Raw genomic sequence first — 19,969 nt, 5'->3', positions numbered from 1 at the left:
AAAACACTCACTATGGAGAGCTCACCCAACTCTAAGCTCACCGAAAGAAACCGTGATGCCTATTAGAAATCCCACAGGCGGCTGGGCGCGCAGCGATGCAGACAGAGCCAGCACGTTTGCCAATCACCTTAAAAATATCTTCCAACCAAATCCGGCCACTAGTGCCTTTACTTTGCCGACTTTACCATATGAGCCTCAGCTTCAATATGAACCAATCGAGTTTCGCCCAAACGAAATCGCCAATATCATCAAAAACCAACTAAATCCGAAAAAATCACCAGGCTGCGACCTCATAACTCCCAAAATGATCATTGAGCTTCCATATTGCGCCGTCGGCACTATCACATAGCTCTTCAATGCCATCGCAAAACTTGGCCACTTTCCAGCGAGATGGGAAAAGTCAATTATAATAATGATAGCAAAGCCGGGAAAAGACCACACAATTCCCACGTCGTATAGACCTATAAGCCTACTTTCATGCTTATCTAAACTCTTTGAGAAATGCATTCTGACTCGAATAAACACATACCTAAGGATCCAGGAAGGAATCCCGTCACATCAGTTTGGGTTTCGTGAAAAGCACGGAACAATTGAGCAGGTCAACCGGATAACAGCAGAAATTCGGAATGCATTCGAAAAACGCGAGTACTGTACCGCAATATTTCTAGATGTCTCTCAAGCATTTGATAGAGTCTGGCTAGAAGGTCTAATGTACAAGATCAAGACAATGCTCCCTTGTAATACCCACAAGCTTTTAGAGTCTTACCTTTACGACAGAAAATTTGCTGTGAGGTGCAACACAGATATATCTGACGAATTCACTGTTGGAGCCGGAGTTCCTCAAGGAAGTGTACTCGGACCAACATTATATGTTCTCTACACAGCAGACATCCCGACAAGCACACGACTAACAACATCTACGTTTGCTGATGATACAGCTATTCTTAGCCGCTCAAAATGCCCGATGCAAGCAACTGCGCAGCTAGCTCTTCATCTGGTGGATGTTGAAAAATGGCTATCAGACTGGCGAATTAAAGTAAACGAACAAAAATGCAAGCACGTTACGTTCACCTTGAATAGGCAAAACTGCCCGCCCCTTACGCTAAACAACACCCTACTCCCGCAAGCAAACGAGGTAACATATCTAGGAGAACACCTCGATAGAAGACTCACATGGCGTCGGCACATAGAAGCTAAAAGAACCCACCTAAAGCTAAAAGCCAGCAGCCTTCATTGGCTTATCAACGCTCGGTCTCCCCTTTGCCTTGAATATAAAGTCCTGCTGTATAACTCGGTACTTAAACCTATATGGATGTACGGCTCCCAGTTATGGGGGAATGCCAGCAATAGCAATATTGACATAGTCCAGCGAGCTCAGTCGAAGATCTTGAGAACAATCACCGGGGCACCGAGGTACGTTCGCAACGAAAACATACATCGCGACTTAAACATTCTTCCAGACAAAGATGTGATCGCAGAACAGAAGGAAAAGTACTTTAGCAAGCTATTGTCGCACCCTAACCACCTGGCGAGAGGTCTAACAAGGTTGAGCAACCAATCACGACTTCGTCGCAATGACCTACCCACCCAGCGACCGTCTTGAGGAACGCGCAACCAGAATGCAGTCTTAGTCTACTGTTAGTTAAATGTTAATGTTAAGATTTGAAAACTTATTGTTAGTCTCAAAATTAAGAGAAGATCCAATAAATAAAAGCAAAGTTTAATTAAAAAAAAAAAAAAAAATTTATAGACCGGTCACAAACATTGACTTTTTTGTAATACATACCTTGAAGATAATAAAAAGCCAAACTTTTAACAAATTCACTAAAAATTGTAAATTTCCGTGGAACTCAAAATCAACGCGCGCAAAAAGAAAAAATTGTGTAAAGCTCTTTGCAAAATCATATGGTGTGTTTGACCGCTCACAGCTGATGATCAGCTGATCGTAGAGCTTTTAAAAAGCTTTTAAAAATATAATCAAAGTAATTGCTATTGATATGTGAAAAAATATTAAATTTTTTTTAGGTTTGAAAATTTGAATTAAATGCCGCTAGCGGGACCAAATCGCCCACTGTGCAGCGTCCCGAAAATATCTGGGTTCATAACAAGAACTTCAGGAGAAAGCTGACGTTCGTAATTAGACCTGAGTTGCTGCAAAAGAATGAAACCGAAATGAGCACCCACACGAAACGTTGGGTACTAAGTATAGTAATGTCAATTTTCGACCCTCTCGGACTACTCGGATTCTTTAATATTCATGCTAAAATAATCGTTCAGAACATTTAGATTTCTGGTGTGAGCTGGGACGATGTAATTAAAAATCCGGATGAGAAAGATTGGCGGGCTTGGCAATCTTTGTTTCCAAACATATTTGTTGACGCTAGCCTGGATTCCTATGCTGCAGTATCGTACCAGCGAATTGAACTTGGCATTGAAATTAAATGCTTCCTTGTCGCGTCGAAAAACAGAGTAGCTCCTTTGAAACCTATATCGGTGACAAGAATGGAATTGATGGCAGCCATTTTGTGCCTGCGACCTTCAACGTTTTAGGATTTGTTTTAGGAAAAACTGTGAGATAATCAGCTCGATAAGGTGGGTTACTGGTCCCGAATTTTTGTTGCAGGATGAGTCAATATGGCCATCACAGATCGGAACCTCTGTGAGCAACGATAGCACATTTTTATGTCGAAATGGTGCAGAGAGATCCGCCACCTATTGCTTTTATTATGCCAAATCCGTTACGTTTTAGCAGGCTGGAGCGTCTACGCGGAGCCCATATACCCGCCCCCCCCAAAGCTTTCGCCTAGTAGGACGTGAGGTCTTGGTGCCTGGCGCCAGTTCGGCTTGCGATTCTTCTTTTAGTTTGGACTCGCGTGCCTACGCTCCGCAGGATCTATGCCTGACCAGAGGTTTGGCGTCTCCTTCACTCTAGGTGGTTGCTGTGCGTACGCCCCAGCGAGCCTGGATCAGGAGTCTCCTGATGTGAACAGGGTGTCCCTGTATAGTTTTATATGCGGGCTTGAGTTCCCGAGCTGGTTACCCCTCGCTTTACAGGGTCACACGGTCGCGGTCAGGAATCGATAAGGCGTACACCAGACCGATCCGTCGTTATTGCTCCGACACCAGGATACCTGTCGTGTCCGAAAATAAACCAACCTTACTCGATTTACCCTTGTTCTTCAGTTGCGCCGCGGATCCTTGATCCTTTCCCCACTTCCTCCTTGACTTATCCTAGCTTGACTATGACTCGCGTACAGCCGCCGGACTTACTCACAGAGGGTCCTTGAGCCACGGATCACAGAGTCTTGCGCACTCGCTCTAAATCCCGCACTTGAGACTGTCGGACTTACCCACGGGTGGTCCTTCACTCAACACTTCCAGCTTCCCTAGAAAACTCGTCCTCGATTCGCTCCAGTGGCTCTCCTTATATAGCGTCTGAGGCGCCCGTTAATCCTTGCAAATCTCGCTTCCTGCCGTTAATCCTTCATGCCTCTGTTCTCGCCGTTAATCCTTTCCCGAATTCCCGTCGCATTTCCATTGGCGGGTTCCCTGTGTGTTGCCCCCCTTTGCCACGCTGGGGCATCCGATTCATATTGTTATTATGCAGGTCACTGGACTTCGTCCAGAAACCCCGGCACTCCTCCCTTTGGCCGTTCCAAATGTATTTCTTCTTTTCTGCATTTTCTTAACATAGCCGGGCTTTCGTGGCCTGTTCCCCGCTGTCCCCGCTATCTCCTACGAATATCAGCGCGCAGCCGTGCTGGTTCGTTCGTCCCCGCTGCTGCTCCCTCATGCCACACTTTGTAAACACAGCTGCGCTGAGACGTCCGAAACCGTTACGTTCCACGCTGGCTCCTCTTTCTCCTTTGTCCGTGTCCGCAGCCGTGCCAGTCTTGCCACCTGTCTTGGCGTGTGGGACATTTAACCTCCTCACACTTCCGGCCTTCTTCGGGAAACGACAGAAGCTGCGATGTTCCAGCTTCTCGTTAGTTTTTGTTTTCTTCTCATTTTTTTTCCTTCATTTTTTATTCTTCTCTTTATCTTTTTGTGACACTATGGTGACATTATGTTCGTTCCCCTTACAATTGTTTCATATATATTTTTTCGAAATTGTATATTTTTTTTTTTAGTTTTTTTCTCTTTCTAATATTTATACTTTCCTTATAATTATATTTGTATATACATATACAAATGTTTTTCCTTGATTTTTTTTGTTAAGTTTTTCTTTGTATATATATTTTTTTCCTTCTTCTTCTTAATCCATAATAATATTTATTTATTTTTTAATATTTGATATTTTATATCAATCTATTTTTTCTTCTTCTTCCTCCTAACATTAATCTTCAAAATTGGTGTTTAGCAAATAACATAAAGCTTAATGGATCGAAATGTAAACTCATATCTTTTTCCCGATCTAGTCCTCACCAGGCTATGTACTTTCTCTATGGGAACGTACATGGGCCTTAGAACGATTAACTCAGGTTAACGATCTAGGTGTCCTATTAGATTTGAGACTTAAATTTACCGACCATATATCTACCATGCTTAATAAAGCTATGCTTGTGCTTGGCTTGGATTGCTTGGATTTATTAAAAGATGGTCAAAAGAATTTAATGACCCTTATATAACTAAAACGTTATATACATCACTGGTCCGTCCGATTCTTGAGTATGGATCGTGTGTCTGGAGTCCTCAATATGGAGTGCACCAAGATCACATTGAATCTGCACAAAAAAACTTCCTTACTTTTGCTCTTAGGGGACTTAATTGGGATGCAAATCTTTACCTCCCTCTTATCGTAGTAGACTTTTACTAATAAACTTACCATCATTAAAAACCGTAAAACGATGCTGGGTGTCATGTTTCTATATAATCTTATTTATGGAAATATAGACAGCCAGCATTTACTAACACGCTTAAATTTCAACGTTCCTAGTAGAAGGACTAGGTACTTTCGTCCTCTACTCCTCAGCCATTGTAGTTCGACATATGCCCAACACGATCCGTTCAGGGTATTATGTTCGAGCGACAATGGTCTCTACCACATCTTGTCACTTTGTTCTTCTAACAATCTTAAATCGCTTATTTTAACAGCCAAATCTGTGCAACACTCTTCCTCGTGATATCTTTCTCCTAATCCTCGCTTATCTATCTCGGATCTCTTCCCGCGATTCGCGCCGTACGTTACGCGGCAGCGTCCCTCGGTCGGTTGGACGGGAGGTGGGCTGTACGTATGCAGTGGGAACCGCGCCAAAAAAAATGAACCTTTCCATCGCTCACCGGATAAATTTATAATGTAAGTGATAACCTTTGGAGCTGCCTTTTCCTCATCCCTGGCCAATTTTATACTGAGGGAAAATGCAGAAAAACTCGGGAAAAACTTTCCAGATGCTTATTTATAACTATTTGTCAGAATACATTCGTTGAGAAATTGGTTATCCAATTCCGAAAACGTTCTTCAATCTCACAACAGTTTCCCAGCAGCGTCCCGAAAATATCTGGGTTCAGAACAAGAACTTCAGGAGAAAGCTGACGTTCGTAATTAGACCTGAGTTGCTGCAAAAGTCCGAAATCAGCACCCACACGAAACGTTGGGTACTAAGTATAGTAATGTCAATTTTCGACCCTCTCGGACTACTCGGATTCTTTAATATTCATGCCAAAATAATCGTTCAGAATATTTAGATTTTTGGTGTGAGCTGGGACGATGTAATTAAAAATCCGGATGAGAAAGACTGGCGGGCTTGGCAATCTTCGTTTCCAAACTTTGTTGACGCTAGCCTGGATTCCTATGCTGCAGTAGCGTACCAGCGAGTTGAACTTGGCATTGAAATTAAATGCTCCCTTGTCGCGTCGAAAAACAGAGTAGCTACTTTGAAACCTATCATTTTGTGCCTGCGACCTTCAACGTTTTAGGATTTGTTTTAGGAAAAACTGTGAGATAATCAGCTCGATAAGGTGGGTTACTGGTCCCGAATTTTTGTTGCAGGATGAGTCAATATGGCCATCACAGATCGGAACCTCTGTGAGCAACGATAGCACATTTTTATGTCTTTACGAAATGGTGCAGAGAGATCCGCCACCTATTGCTTCTATTATGCCAAATCCGCTACGTTTTAGCAGGCTGGAGCGTCTACGCGGAGCCCAATATACCCGCCCCCCCAAAGCTTTCGCCTAGTAGGACGTGAGGTCTTGGTGCCTGGTGCCAGTTCGGCTTGCGATTCTTTCAGTTTGGACTCGCGTGTCTACGCTCCGCAGGATCTATGCCTGACCAGAGGTTTGGCGTCTCCTTCACTCTAGGTGATTGCTGTGCGTACGCCCCAGCGAGCCTGGATCAGGAGTCTCCTAATGTGAACAGGGTGTCCCTGTATAGTTTTATATGCGGGCTTGAGTTCCCGAGCTGGTTACCCCTCGCTTTACATGGTCACACGGTCGCGGTCAGGAATCGATAAGGCGTACACCAGACCGATCCGTCGTTATTGCTCCGACACCAGGATACCTGTCGCGTCCGAGAATAAACCAACCTTACTCGATTTACCCTTGTTCTTCAGTTGCGCCGCGGATCCTTGATCCTTTCCCCACTTCCTCCTTGACTTATCCTAGCTTGACTATGACTCGCGTACAGCCGCCGAACTTACCCACAGGGGGTCCTTGAGCCACGGATCACAGAGTCTTGCGCACTCGCTCTAAATCCCGCACTTGAGACTGTCGGACTTACCCACGGGTGGTCCTTCACTCAACACTTCCAGCTTCCCTAGAAAACTCGCCCTCGATTCGCTCCAGTGGCTCTCCTTATATAGCGTCTGAGGCGCCCGTTAATCCTTGCAACACTCGCTTCCTGCCGTTAATCCTTCATGCCTCTGTTCTCGCCGATAATCCTTTCCCGAATTCCCGTCGCATTTCCATTGGCAGGTTCCCTGTGTGCTGCCCCCCTTTGCCACGCTGGGGCATCCGATTCATATTGTTATTATGCAGGTCACCGGACTTCGTCCAGAAACCCCGGCACTCCTCCCTTTGGCCGTTCCAAATGTATTTCTTCTTTTCTGCATTTTCTTAACATAGCCGGGCTTTCGTGGCCTGTTCCCCGCTGGACCCGCTATCTCCTACGAATACCAGCGCGCAGCCGTGCTGGTTCGTTCTTCCCCGCTGCTGCTCCCTCATGCCACACTTTGTAAACACAGCTGCGCTGGGCCGTCCGAAACCGTTACGGACGGTTATTTTTGTTATGTTATTTTTGTGCCAAATCCTATGAGGAAATCCCATCCTAGCACCGCGCTGTCTTCCATGCCTGGCAACACCAGCATGTTCAAATTGTTTTCCTTGTTGCCAAAGTGTGACTCCCATTGGCCAACTTTTCCAATCTTCTTGTTGATGTTCTTTCTCCGTCGATTTCCTCCGCTAACTTTCCGCTAACTTTTCAGAAATGAAGCTAACCGTTGCCCCGATATCATGGCCTTAATTTCTCATCCTCCGACCTTGACGACCGCCGACAACTGCTGATCGTCTTCTGATTACCCTCCAACTAGTTTTGTGAGGCAGCACCTCACGATCTCTGCCTTTCTCTCTTTGGCAGAGATCGCTGCGCGTTTTCCGCTCGTTGGCAGTACTCTGTGCTCCTTACCCCTATTGCGCCGCACATCCTGTAGAACATTATTATAGGGTTCCTAAATCCACTCGCCCGATGACCCATGCCTCCGCACCTGTTGCATGCCTGCGCTCGGTTTTCTAAATGTCCTTGCGTAGACGTCGCTGCCCATTGCTGATTTGGCTTTTTTTTATTTATTGAAGTAGTAACAATTATCTGTTATTTATATATACAATTTTTAAAATTAATTAATTATAATTAAGAATTAGGAAAATTATTCAAAAGAAAAACAAACAATTTAGATTTTATTACATCAAGGGATAATTCAGGGGAAAATAAATGGGACAATAGATTATAATTTTTACAAATAACACGAAAAGGATCATGGTCCGCAAAATTTGATCTACAAATTGGTAACCAAAGGGGTCGGAAGGACCTGGTTGACCTATTTGGAACAGAAAATTTGATTTTTTCAAGTAAAAGATGAGAGTCAACTTGACCAAGAATGAGTTTATGAAGGAGCATGGCCCCAGCACAAGTACGACGTACCTGCAATGATGGCAGGTCTAATAACTTTAGCCGACAACTATATGGTGGAAGAAGACCATCTGAGTCCCAGTTTAAATATTTTAAGGCAAATAAAAGAAACTGCTTTTGCACTGATTCAATACTTCTTTGATGAACCATATACTGCGGACTCCAAACGCATGAACAGTATTCAAGGATCGGACGAACCAAAGAGATATACAACGTTTTAGTGGTAAAGGGATCATCAAACTCTTTTGACCAGCGCTTGATAAATGCAAGTACTCCTCTGGCTTTATTAACTGTTAGAGAAATATGTTCATTAAACGACAGCTTGTGATCGAAAAGAACTCCAAGATCATTCATTAAGGAAACACGATCTAAAAAGTGATTCCCAAGTGAGTACGAGATGACATGAGGCGTGCTACGGTTAAACGTCATAACCTTGCATTTTGAGCAGTTTAGTGAGAGGAGATTATTAAAGCACCACAAGAATACTTCGTCAAGGTCAAACTGTAGATGTCTATGAAGAAAGTGGTCAGAGTAAGAAAAACAGAGCTTTACATCATCAGCATACATAAGTGTAGTAGCATAGCTCACGACACTAGGCAAGTCGTTAACAAAGAGGATAAATAGAAGAGGTCCTAAGTGACTGCCTTGCGGAACACCAGATGTTACTTTTATAACATGAGATGTGATGTTCTTGAACAAAACCCGCTGCGTACGATTAGATAGATATGAAGTCATCCACTTTATGATATTAGAAGGGAAACCCATAAGATAAAGTTTCTGGAGAAGGAGACGGTGATTAACAGAATCAAAAGCTTTGCTAAAATCGGTGTAAATAACATCGGTTTGCATTCGTTTAAGAAAACCCTTATGGACGATCGAAGTGAATTCTAGCAAATTGGTTGTTGTAGAACGATTTTTGACAAAACCATGCTGGGTGGAGGAAATTATGCTTTTACAATGATGTTGCAGTTGCAATGTAACCATTTTCTCCAGCAGCTTGGGAATAGCAGAAAGTTTAGCAATACCACGGTAGTTATCAATAAGTATTTTAGAACCTTTCTTATGAAGTGGAATAATAAAAGATTCATTCCATCTCTTGGGAAGGCATGAAAGGTCCAAAGATAAATTGAATAGGGTAGTAAGAGGATAGCATAGAATATCGGAGCAGTACCTAAGAATTCAGGACGTTATCAGGACCAGCAGAAAAAGAGATATCCAAGGTTGAAAGAGTTATATTATTATTATATATATTATAATATATTATATATAATATTATATAATATATTATATTATAATATATATATTATTATTAAGAAGTATTAAGAAGTAAGAATATTATTTTTAAGAAGTGTGTGGATAATGAACTATGTAAGTCAATTATCTCAGACAATGATACGCGAAAAGAGGAGTCTCGTATCAAAGATATATGTAGATATATGTAGGTAATGAGATGAGAGCAATCGCAAAAAACACGTCGGGATACGGCAAAGTCAGAGGAAAGACTTTTGCTGTCTTGGGCTTGCTGCCCATTGCTGATTCGCCTTCTGTTGCCTTGGGTCTACCGCCCAATGATGGTTCGGCTGTTGCTGCCCTGGACTTTTTGCCCATTGCTGATACGCTGTTGGCTGTTGGTGCCTCATTTGGCTTTGTTTCTCTGGCTTCCATATCTGCATCCACCCTTTTCCTGGGGGGCTCTGTTTTTCTCGGGTTCTGGCGCGATTCCTCCCCCTGCCACCTCCTGTCTACCGCCGGCTGATTGTGATCCCAGCGTGGTTCTGTGGTGACTTGCCTATTAAAAACCTCTTCTCCAGAGCCAAATCCTCGAACTCCTCCTCGAATGAGCTTTTCTGACTCACTCACCGCCCTTTGTCTCGGCGTGGACCTTTGTGTGAACTTTTCCTCAAATCCATGCGTGACCCCTTTGTTCCCCGCTTTGCCAAGCTTGGGCATCCGATTCATATTGTTATTATGCAGGTCACCGGTCCAAATGCATTTCTTCGTTGCCGCGCTGTCGTGATTCGCTACGTTCCCCGCCGTCCGCGCTCTCTCCGGCCCGCCCAGAACCGTTGCGTTCCACGCTATTTACTCTTTATCCTTCTTTTGTACGCGCAGCCGAGCTTGTTCGCTGCAAACGCTGCTGTCGAAAGGAAACGATTATAGAAGAAATACGCTGCTTAAAGAAGGGTGGTTGTTTATATGCGAGGTCGAATCGAAGCTATCGACATCGTAGAAGTAGACGTGAAGCGCCCTATTTGACTTCCACGTCATCACCGTCATCATCATCCACGTATCGTATCTAATAGTAGAATACTATCATCGCAAGTTTCACCATCTCCGTAGAATACCATAGTAGAATGCTATCATCGCAAGTTTCACCATCTGCACGGTGGAATATTCGTCAAGGAAACTGATTAAAAAAAATGTTGGGTTTTTCCATAAGACGAGCACAACCGCTGCCACCGGAAATGGGAGATCTGCCAAAGGAACGTACATCACCAAATACCTTTCCCTTCACGTACACTGGAGTCGATTACTTCGGACCAATTAAAGTGGCTGTTGGAAGACGACGAAAGAAAAGATGGGGAGTAGTATTCACGTGACTGACAGTTTGTGCAGTACATTTGGAATTGGTCCCTTCTCTGTCTACGGACTCATTTTTCTGGCTCTGAAACTATTTACTAAGAAGCTGGAACAAATTTTCGCGGCTAGTAAAGTATAGGCAAAAGAGATCGAGCGCATATCCACTTTGAATGTAGAAAATAAGTATCAGAAAACTTTTGCATTTATTCCACCTGGTTCGACCCACATGAGCGGTTCTTAGGAGCGCATGGTGCGTTCAACAAAGTAAATCCTGTCGGAGATTCTGCCAATCGCTGTTCTGATAGAAGAAGTACTACGCGCGGCATTTGCTGATGTTGAAAGCACGTTAAATTCAAGACCGTTGACGTACATTCCCTGGGAATCCGAGAACTCCAAAGCCCTGACGCCGATTCATTTCTTTATTGGAAACACAAACGGTCTGCGTGAACGCATGACAATGGAAGTTACTGGACATGCATTAGCAAAACGCTGGGCAATCGGCAGATCGCTTTGGAAAAGATGGATTTGAAGATTTCTCGCCCTGCAGTAATGTTGGCCAAATTGAACATAATGAGAGATGGCAATTCTCGGCGGTGACACTCATCAAGACACATGTCAAGAGCGGCAAACCACAAGTGTAAGCAAGCAAAGCCTCTAGTTTATAATTTTATTAATATTTAAATAATGTTTTCAACGTTTCGTTCCTAATGTGCGTGGGAAGCTCTAGGTACCTGAGAGTGACCCAACCGTGTGTATATTTGTGTTTTTTGTGATTCATGCTTATGCTTAACAATCTTCCGGACGTTGAACGGGTGTTTAACCGTCGTCGATAGTAAACTGTATTCGCGAAGTTTCGGTTCAATTTGAATTTGTCGATTATTAAGTGTTATATAATTTGAATTTCATGCAGTTTCCCAACTCTGAATATTTTGGAAACTAGTTCAAGAAAAGTTTGCAAACTGCATAAGTAAATGTCAAGAGCGGCAAACCACAAGTGTAAGCAAGCAAAGCCTCTAGTTTATAATTTTATTAATATTTAAATAATGTTTTCAACGTTTCGTTCCTAATGTGCGTGGGAAGCTCTAGGTACCTGAGAGTGACCCAACCGTGTGTATATTTGTGTTTTTTGTGATTCATGCTTATGCTTAACAATCTTCCGGACGTTGAACGGGTGTTTAACCGTCGTCGATAGTAAACTGTATTGTGGTAGATTCTGGAGCTGATCTTCTTGAAATGCCTTTCGCCTTTGGAGTTTAAATAGACCGTTTATTTCCCAGGATAAGGAAGCTGATCAGTATCAGTATGATGATTGAAATGGCCAATGCTGCGTACGATATGGTTGCCTGGTGGTCCAGTTGGTACAGCCCATTTTTTCCTTTTATATCGGCTAATCAATATTGTATAACCTCTAATTCTGTGTTTTGTATAACACAGAATATCGCACGCAGTTGTGTACAATGCTCTTCCATTGTTTTGTCATTGATGATCCAATATTGTTGATGAGAAATGGCACGCAATGCTTGGGCACCGCAATGCATGTTGGTCTCACTTAGTTATCTTAAGATCATTTTTACAGTTGTGTCATTGTAGGGAAGCAAAACTGGATGTTTTGCATCATAGGACAGGTTGTTCTAGTCTGCCTCCTACTCGAATGAACCCATCAGAATCAAAGATGAGAGCCAACGATACAAGGGAACTCTTTTTGTCCAATATATGTCTTGAAATTTGCAATTAATTTAGAGCAGCAATTGTAATTTTAGGTCAGAACGATAGTTTTTCCAATCTGACTGAAGTTCTAAGGGCCCAAGCCATTTTCACCAACTGGCGTAAAATTGTGATAACACAAAGCGAAACACTCGCTTTGTTGCGTTCATCCGCAAAGTAGATATTTATTGGGCATTAATATGAGGCCGAGGGTTTTAACACCGTATTGGTCCAAGGTCTCACCCAGTTTCTCTCACGTTATCCTCTTTGGGTATTCCTTTCAGAAGTTCTGCATTATTTCAGTTTGGTTGTAATATTTTGTACAGTTCATTTTGGATTTGAACCGCTCCTGCCACTGAGTCAGCACCTGTCTACATAGAAGTTATTTTCGAGCGTCGCAGACCCGAACGGGTAGTTGTCCCATGATCGGATTGCTAAATGATTGAAGCATATTGGTGCCAAAAATGGGGCTGTTTCGGTTCCATATGTGACGGTTTCAAGTCTATAGTAATTCAGTTCCTCAGATGGATTGTTCCTGAATACTATAAGCATATTTTAAGCACCTTTCTATCAATGCGTCAGTATCTTCACCGAAGCCGACACCACATGCTATGGCTGATTGAGTTTTTAATTTAATTCTTCCTGCTACAATCAATCCATGTTTCGTGTTTTGTGGCATATCACCATCTTTTCCGACATTCTGGAAGGATTTGGAAGGAGCAGCGAGTAATAGTGCTAGGTGCCGAATGTCTGCCAAAATAGACCCCTATTAGTCATGCCAAGCTTATCATTAGGCAAGACCACTAGAAACTCATCCCATTTGGACACATTGATGCCGAGTCCCTTTAATGAGGCAGGGGTTTCAAGGGTGGTTATGTACTGCTCCTGCATTGATTTAGCACTGTCAGAGACTGGGTTCTGGTTAGAGGTGGAGAACTATCGATAGTCGGCGCCATCGATAGCCGGTGATTGTTTTTCTTAAACCCTCGATAGTGTCGATAGTGCCATCGATAGTCACCGGTACTATCGTCCAACATTAAAATCTTTTTTTTCAAGGCATTTGACAAGTTTTTGGCCGTCGGAATTTTTGAAATATTTCCAAACATGTGAAATCTTACTCCTTTTTGAATTACTCTGCTTATTGGGAACAAAATCCTTTTCAGAGTCTGTGCTGGTGCGATCGCAGTCTTGCTTTTATGGACTTGGCGCAATAGGCTTTGCGGACCTCCGACGTGTACCTTAAATTCGCCACGTTATCCATCAAAATACTTATGTATAATACATTAAAAATACCTTTTTTTTAAAAAAGCGATCCATATTTATTAGTTCCTTTTTAATTGCCGTCAATTTTACACCAAATTATTCAATTTTTACACAAGCGAATGTTGAAATTATTTTAGCGAGTGAGACGCCAGCTATCGAAGGCACCATCGATAGTGGTTGGGTCACTATCGAATGTGTCTGACACTATCGATTGCGGCTCGATAGCGGCCAACCATCGATACCTCTCCATCTCTCCACCTCCACCTCTAGTTCTGGTAATTAGCCGACGAATTACTGTATTCGCAATGAGCCGATGATTTTCATATGTCCTCATTTAGCATTTCCAGAAAAAACAGCTTCGAGCTACTACATTTTCTTTACTACTGGCATGTGACTATCATAGACCATGCAGGAAAATAGATCGTGGTATGGTTTCCATTTTATTGCATCCCCATTACATTTTTTGGAATGTTGATCCATTGATACCCCGCTATTTATTATAGGGCTAACCTTAGCCTAACCATTCTACACCTCTGCTTGCAGTTGCACGTAGTAGGTCTCCTGGGGCTTCAACGGATACCTTAAACTCACATAAAGCACCGTTTACCGGCTCTACTAGTTATCCTTGGCGTCGACACAACCCGGCATATCGTTTATCTATAGGGACAACGAGACGGGATTGCTCTTGAACTTGATTTTCTACTTGTTCTTGAGCCACTTCCTTCCGACTCGTGACTTGCATTGACATGTCACGGATGCAACTCGTAACTGATCCGGAGGTCCTCAGCATTTTTCTCAACGAATCTTTTCGCATCATTCTCAACGAATCTTTCCCAAGACTCTTCGAGAATGTATAGTTTCGTAAAAGTATGATGCCTTTAATATTCGATTCGGCCCATCCTTTTTATAATTCTGGATAGGCCTTGAGAGCTCGCCTCATCAACGGCTAGCTCTATAATGGTTTTAGGAGCAATGTTTTCCCTTTCCATATTTTACCTTCTTCGTTTCTGACCGATGGGCGTTTCTTAATTGTTGCTAGCGTGCTAATAGATGGATGAGCTTCGACTCGATTTCAATTGCTTCAACTGATTTTTTTTTTTATGGACTGAGGGAAGTTTGATGCCCTTAATTTTCCAATTAGCGGGACAACGTCACGATGTGGTGAAGATCTTTCTTAGTAGGAGTCTTCCTGAGTTCTGTATTGTGGAACGGTAGACTCACTATTCGTTCCTCTCTGTTCGTGTTCGATTGCTGATCCTGGGCTTGCAGGATCACGTCGGAGTCACCAAAATGTTAATCTGTAACGATTAAGGAAAGTCACATATAGCTAGTTTGTTGCAACAACTTGCACTGAACAAATTTGATGTGGATAAATAAATGAGTTCAGAAATAAGTTGGTTTGTCTGAGACTGACTTTATTAAAATAAAAGTTTAATATTTATAGCTAATTTGGTACATTGCAATGTCTTAGGTCGTAAATTAATAGAAATATAGCAAAACGTGAAAATGATAAATTAACAATTCGTGTTACAATATTTTGTCGATTGCATGTCAGCAGTTCTTGCTGCCGTTTCAGTTTGTCTAACTCATCGCTCCTTATGTGACTATGACATAATATTTTATTTATTGTGTATTTTTATGTATCTGTTTTTGTTTTGTGTTTTTTTTGATTGAATATAAAATGCAGAAGGAATCGGATCGTCGGCGAGTGCAGACGTGTTTATTTTTTCTTTCTTTTCCTATCTTCTTACAAGTAATTTAAATAAAAGAAGTGCAAGCTATAAACATCAACACACAGTGGGCGAAAAGACGCTTAGTGCGATGAACTTCGTACATTTTGTTTAAATAATCAAGAAGAAAATCCAAAACATTAGTGTTGGCACCTAGTGCCAAGACCTACTACCCTATATGCACACTTAGTAATTTGATCCAATCAATTCGCATCAGCATGTCGCAATATAAAAACCCACTAACCGATTTTTTTTTTTTTTTTTTTGCGCGGTTCCCACTGCATACGTACAGCCCACCTCCCGTCCAACCGACCGAGGGACGCTGCCGCGTAACGTACGGCTCGAATCGCGGGAATAGATCCGAGATAGATAAGCGAGGATTAGGAGAAAGATATTACGAGGAAGAGTGTTGCATAGATAAGGCGGTTAATATAAGCGATTTAAGATTGTTAGGAGAGCAAAGTGATAAGATGTGGTAGAGACCATTGTAGTCCGAACATAATACCCTGAACGGATCGTGTTGGGCATATGTCGAACTACAATGGCTGAGGAGTAGAGGACGAAAGTACCTAGTCCTTCTACTAGGAATGTTAAAGTTTAAACGTGTTAGTAAATGCTGGCTGTCTATATTTCCATAAATAAGATTATATAGAAACATGACACCCAGCATCGTTCTACGATTTGTTAATGTTGGTAAGTTGATTAGTAAAAGTCTAAAAAGTCTAAAAGTCCCTAAGAGCAAAAGAAAGGAAGTTTTTTTGTACAGATTCAATGTGATCTTGGTGTACTCCATATTGAGGACTCCAGACACACGATCCATACTCAAGAATCGGACGGACCAGTGATGTATATAACGTTTTAGTTATGTACGGGTCATTAAATTCTTTTGACCATCTTTTAATAAAACCAAGCACACCCATAGCTTTATTAACCATGGTAGATACATGGTCGGTAAATTTAAGTTTCAAATCTAATAGGACGCCTAGATCGTTAACCTGAGTTAATCGTTCTAAGGCCCATGTACGTTCCCATAGAGAAAGTACATAGCCTGGTGAGGACTAGATCGGTAAAAAGACATAAGTTTACATTTCGATCCATTAAGCTTTAGGTTATTTGCTAAACCCCAATTTTGAAGTTTATCCAAATCGGATTGAAGTCTAGACTGGGCGCTAGTGAATTTATACTGAAGGCATAGCTTAACGTCATCAGCGTACATAAGTACAAGTGAATTAGTTAAGGCAAGGGGCAAGTCGTTAATAAACAGAGTAAAAAGTAGGGGTCCAAGATGGCTTCCTTGGGGCACCCCCGATGTGGCGCGGACTACACGCGAGGTAACATCTTTAAAGAAAACACGTTGGGTTCTCCCTGATAAGTAGACCTATACCTCTAACCTATAAATAATTAGTAATAAGCATAAAACAATATCCAACCTAATAACCCAGCACTAGTAGACGGCGCCAGAAGCAGAAATCAGCATTAACAGCAGAAGAATGACCGACTGACCAAAAACCAAGTAAAACCCAAGCATGCGCTAGCCATGCATAAACAAGCAATCTGAGTCAGCAGACTCAGAGGTGGGTGACCCTGGCATCAACATTAGTATTGACCTTCCGTAGATTTAAGTATGTATAATTTAGCCTCTTATACAAGAATGGTTCTTCTGAAATAAAGATAGTTCCGAAATCAGAGTCAATCGTCTCGTTACTCAGTGCTCGTTACTCTGAACCACGGCACTTAAAATCAACCTATCTCGAGTGATCCTGGGTAAAACGGTTCACAGGTAGAACTTGAACCCGAAACCAAGCCTCTGAAAAAAAATGAAGCGCATCAAATTTTTACTCTCCAGTTCCTACTTCACCGCAGAATAACTGTAGAGCCGCATAAGAGAAATGGGCCGGTGCAGTGTAATAATTGTCAGGAATACGGCCACACAAGAACTTACTGCACGCTCCAGTATGCGTTGTTTGTGGAGAACTTCATGACTCCCACAAATGCCCAAAAAACAAAGAGGATCCCAGCAGCAAAAAGTGTGGAAACTGTGGAGGCAACCATACGGCTAACTACAGAGGCTGTCCAGTCTACAAGGAACTGAAAAGTCGTACACACCAAAGAGTCACCACTACTCGCTCACACATTACACCTATGAAATCAACGCGTAATGTCTTCCCACCCACAGCCGTGAAACCTTCAGCTTATAATGAGTTCACCGACAAACCCGAAAGCTTTGCAGCTGCTCTAAAAATGGGCCTGAAAACCACCGCCCCCCCCATGCCACGATCATCAGTTTCCCCTCACCAACCAGGAGAACAGTCTACGAACAAATTTGAAGCAATGATATGTAATCTTCCACAAAGTATGATGGATTTCATGTCATACATGCAGACAACTATACAAGATCTTGTGCGAAACTAGAACGTTTTGATTGAGCTGCTTGTTGCTCAAAACCAGACAAAGTAATCAATGGCTCCACTTCGTATATCACTGTGGAACGCCAACGGCGTCTCACAGCGCAAACTTGAGTTAGCTCAATTCCTTAATAACAACCATATCGATGTAATGTTACTCGCAGAAACTCATCTTACAAATAATTACAATTTCCAAATTCGAGACTATTTCTTCTACAACACGAATCACCCAGACGGGAAAGCACACGGAGGCACCGGGATTCTGATAAGAAAACGCAATAAGCACTGCTTACACAATAGTTTCGCCACTAACTACATGCAAGCTACATCTATAGAGGTACAGATGGACCACCGTTCCCTAAAGCTAGCCGCCGTATACTGTCCTCCTCGGTTTACAATATCCGAATCCCAATTCATGGACTACTTCAACTCTCTGAGCGAACAATTTATAGCAGCAGGAGACTTTAATGCCAAGCATACGCACTGGGGATCTCGACTAGTGACACTAAAGGGAAGGCAGTTTTACAACGCAATATTAAAAACAAACAACAAGCTAGATTGTGTGTCACCTGGGACACCTACATATTGGCCAACAGATCCCAGAAAATTGCCAGACTTGATAGACTTTGCAGTCACAAAAAACATTCCACGCAACCTGATAAGCGCCAACTCCTTACCAGATCTATCGTCTGACCACTCGCCTGTACTCCTCCGATTATATCTAACAACGAATAAAACCAACTGGCTCAAGTACAAAAAATATGTAAGTTCGCAAATTGAGTTGAATCCACGTTTGAATGACGAAGCTGATATCAACTGGCAATCCAACAGATCACCAACTGCAAAACAAAGGTTTAAAGATGCTACACGAAGGCTCATAGCTGCACTCCGTCAAGAAGAAGAAAGGTCCCAAAAACATTTCATAGAGCAGGTATCCCCAGCGAGCTCCAAGTTCCGACTTTGGAGAGCACACTCATCACTCAGCGCACCAATAGAACCTGCAATACCAATTAGGACATCACCAGGCAACTGGGCGAGCAGCGACGGAGAAAGAGCCGAGAGATTTGCAGAACATCTTCAAAATGTATTTCAGCCCAACACAGCATCAAACGAGATCTCACTGCCAGCAACATCAGATATCGACCCAGAACAAAATCCCGACTCATCATTTCGGTTTTCAAGAAAAACATGGAACCATCGAGCAAGTCAACCGCATAACTTCTGAAATCAGAAATGCATTCGAACAAAGGGAGTACTGCACTGCGATATTTCTGGACGTATCACAAGCTTTCGACAGAGTATGGCTACAAGGTGTAATGCACAAAATAACAGAAATGTCCCAACCAACACTCATAAACTTCTGAAGTCATACCTTTACAACAGGAAATTCTCAGTAAGATGTAATGCTGCAATGTCCGATGATTACATCATCAGTGCCGGAGTTCCTCAAGGCAGCGTGTTAGAACCAACACTCTACCTTATCTACACTGCGAACATGCCAACGAGCACCCAACTCACCACATCTTTTGCTGATGACACAGCGATCCTAGTAATAACTTATTCTAAACAACACAGTGGTTCCGGTAGCAAATGAAGTGACATATCTTGGCGTACACCTCGATAGACGTCTTACTTGGCGCAGCCATTGAAGCCAAAAGAACTCATTTAAAGCTCAAAGCCAGCAACCTCCACTGGCTTATCAATAGCCGCTCGTCCCTTAGCCTGGACTATAAGGTACTCCTATACAACACAGTTCTGAAACCAATCTGGATGAACGGCTCCCAGTTATGGGGGAATGCCAGTAACAGCAGTGTGGACATAATGCAAAGAACACAGTCAAAAATTCTCAGAACCATCACAGGGGCACCGTGATACGTTCGGAATGGAAACATTCACAGGGACCTTGACATACCACTCGTCAGAGAAGAGATAGCACAAATTACAACAAAGTACTACAACAGGCTATCAGTACATCCAAATCATCTCGCGAAAGCCCTCACGCGAATTTCTAGCAGTTCCCGCCTACACCGCAACGACCTTCCAATCCAGCTCTAATTATTAAGACTGTTTATCGAGATTATTTTATCTCGTCGCGAAAACGAAAGGAAAAATAGGTGGCTGTAGAAATTAAATTAAATTGTGAAAAAAACGAACGAAAACGAAAA

At 42.5% G+C, this 19,969-nt stretch overlaps 1 protein-coding gene across 1 annotated transcript in view; it reads right to left on the bottom strand.

The window, feature by feature from the left end:
• Nucleotides 1–3,685: 3,685 nt before the first annotated feature.
• Nucleotides 3,686–19,969, bottom strand: part of LOC123257244 — a 29,308-nt gene continuing 13,024 nt past the window's right edge. The window contains exon 2 of the mRNA XM_044715498.1: nt 3,686–3,965. Coding sequence (XP_044571433.1) covers nt 3,686–3,965 — 280 coding nt within the window. The remainder of the gene's footprint in view (nt 3,966–19,969) is intronic.

The sequence above is a fragment of the Drosophila ananassae genome, chromosome 3L (assembly GCF_017639315.1).
Source record: "Drosophila ananassae strain 14024-0371.13 chromosome 3L, ASM1763931v2, whole genome shotgun sequence".
Lineage (NCBI taxonomy): Eukaryota > Metazoa > Arthropoda > Insecta > Diptera > Drosophilidae > Drosophila > Drosophila ananassae.
The sequence above is the reverse complement of the archived record's forward strand: the minus strand, read 5'-3'. Positions and strand labels throughout refer to the sequence as shown.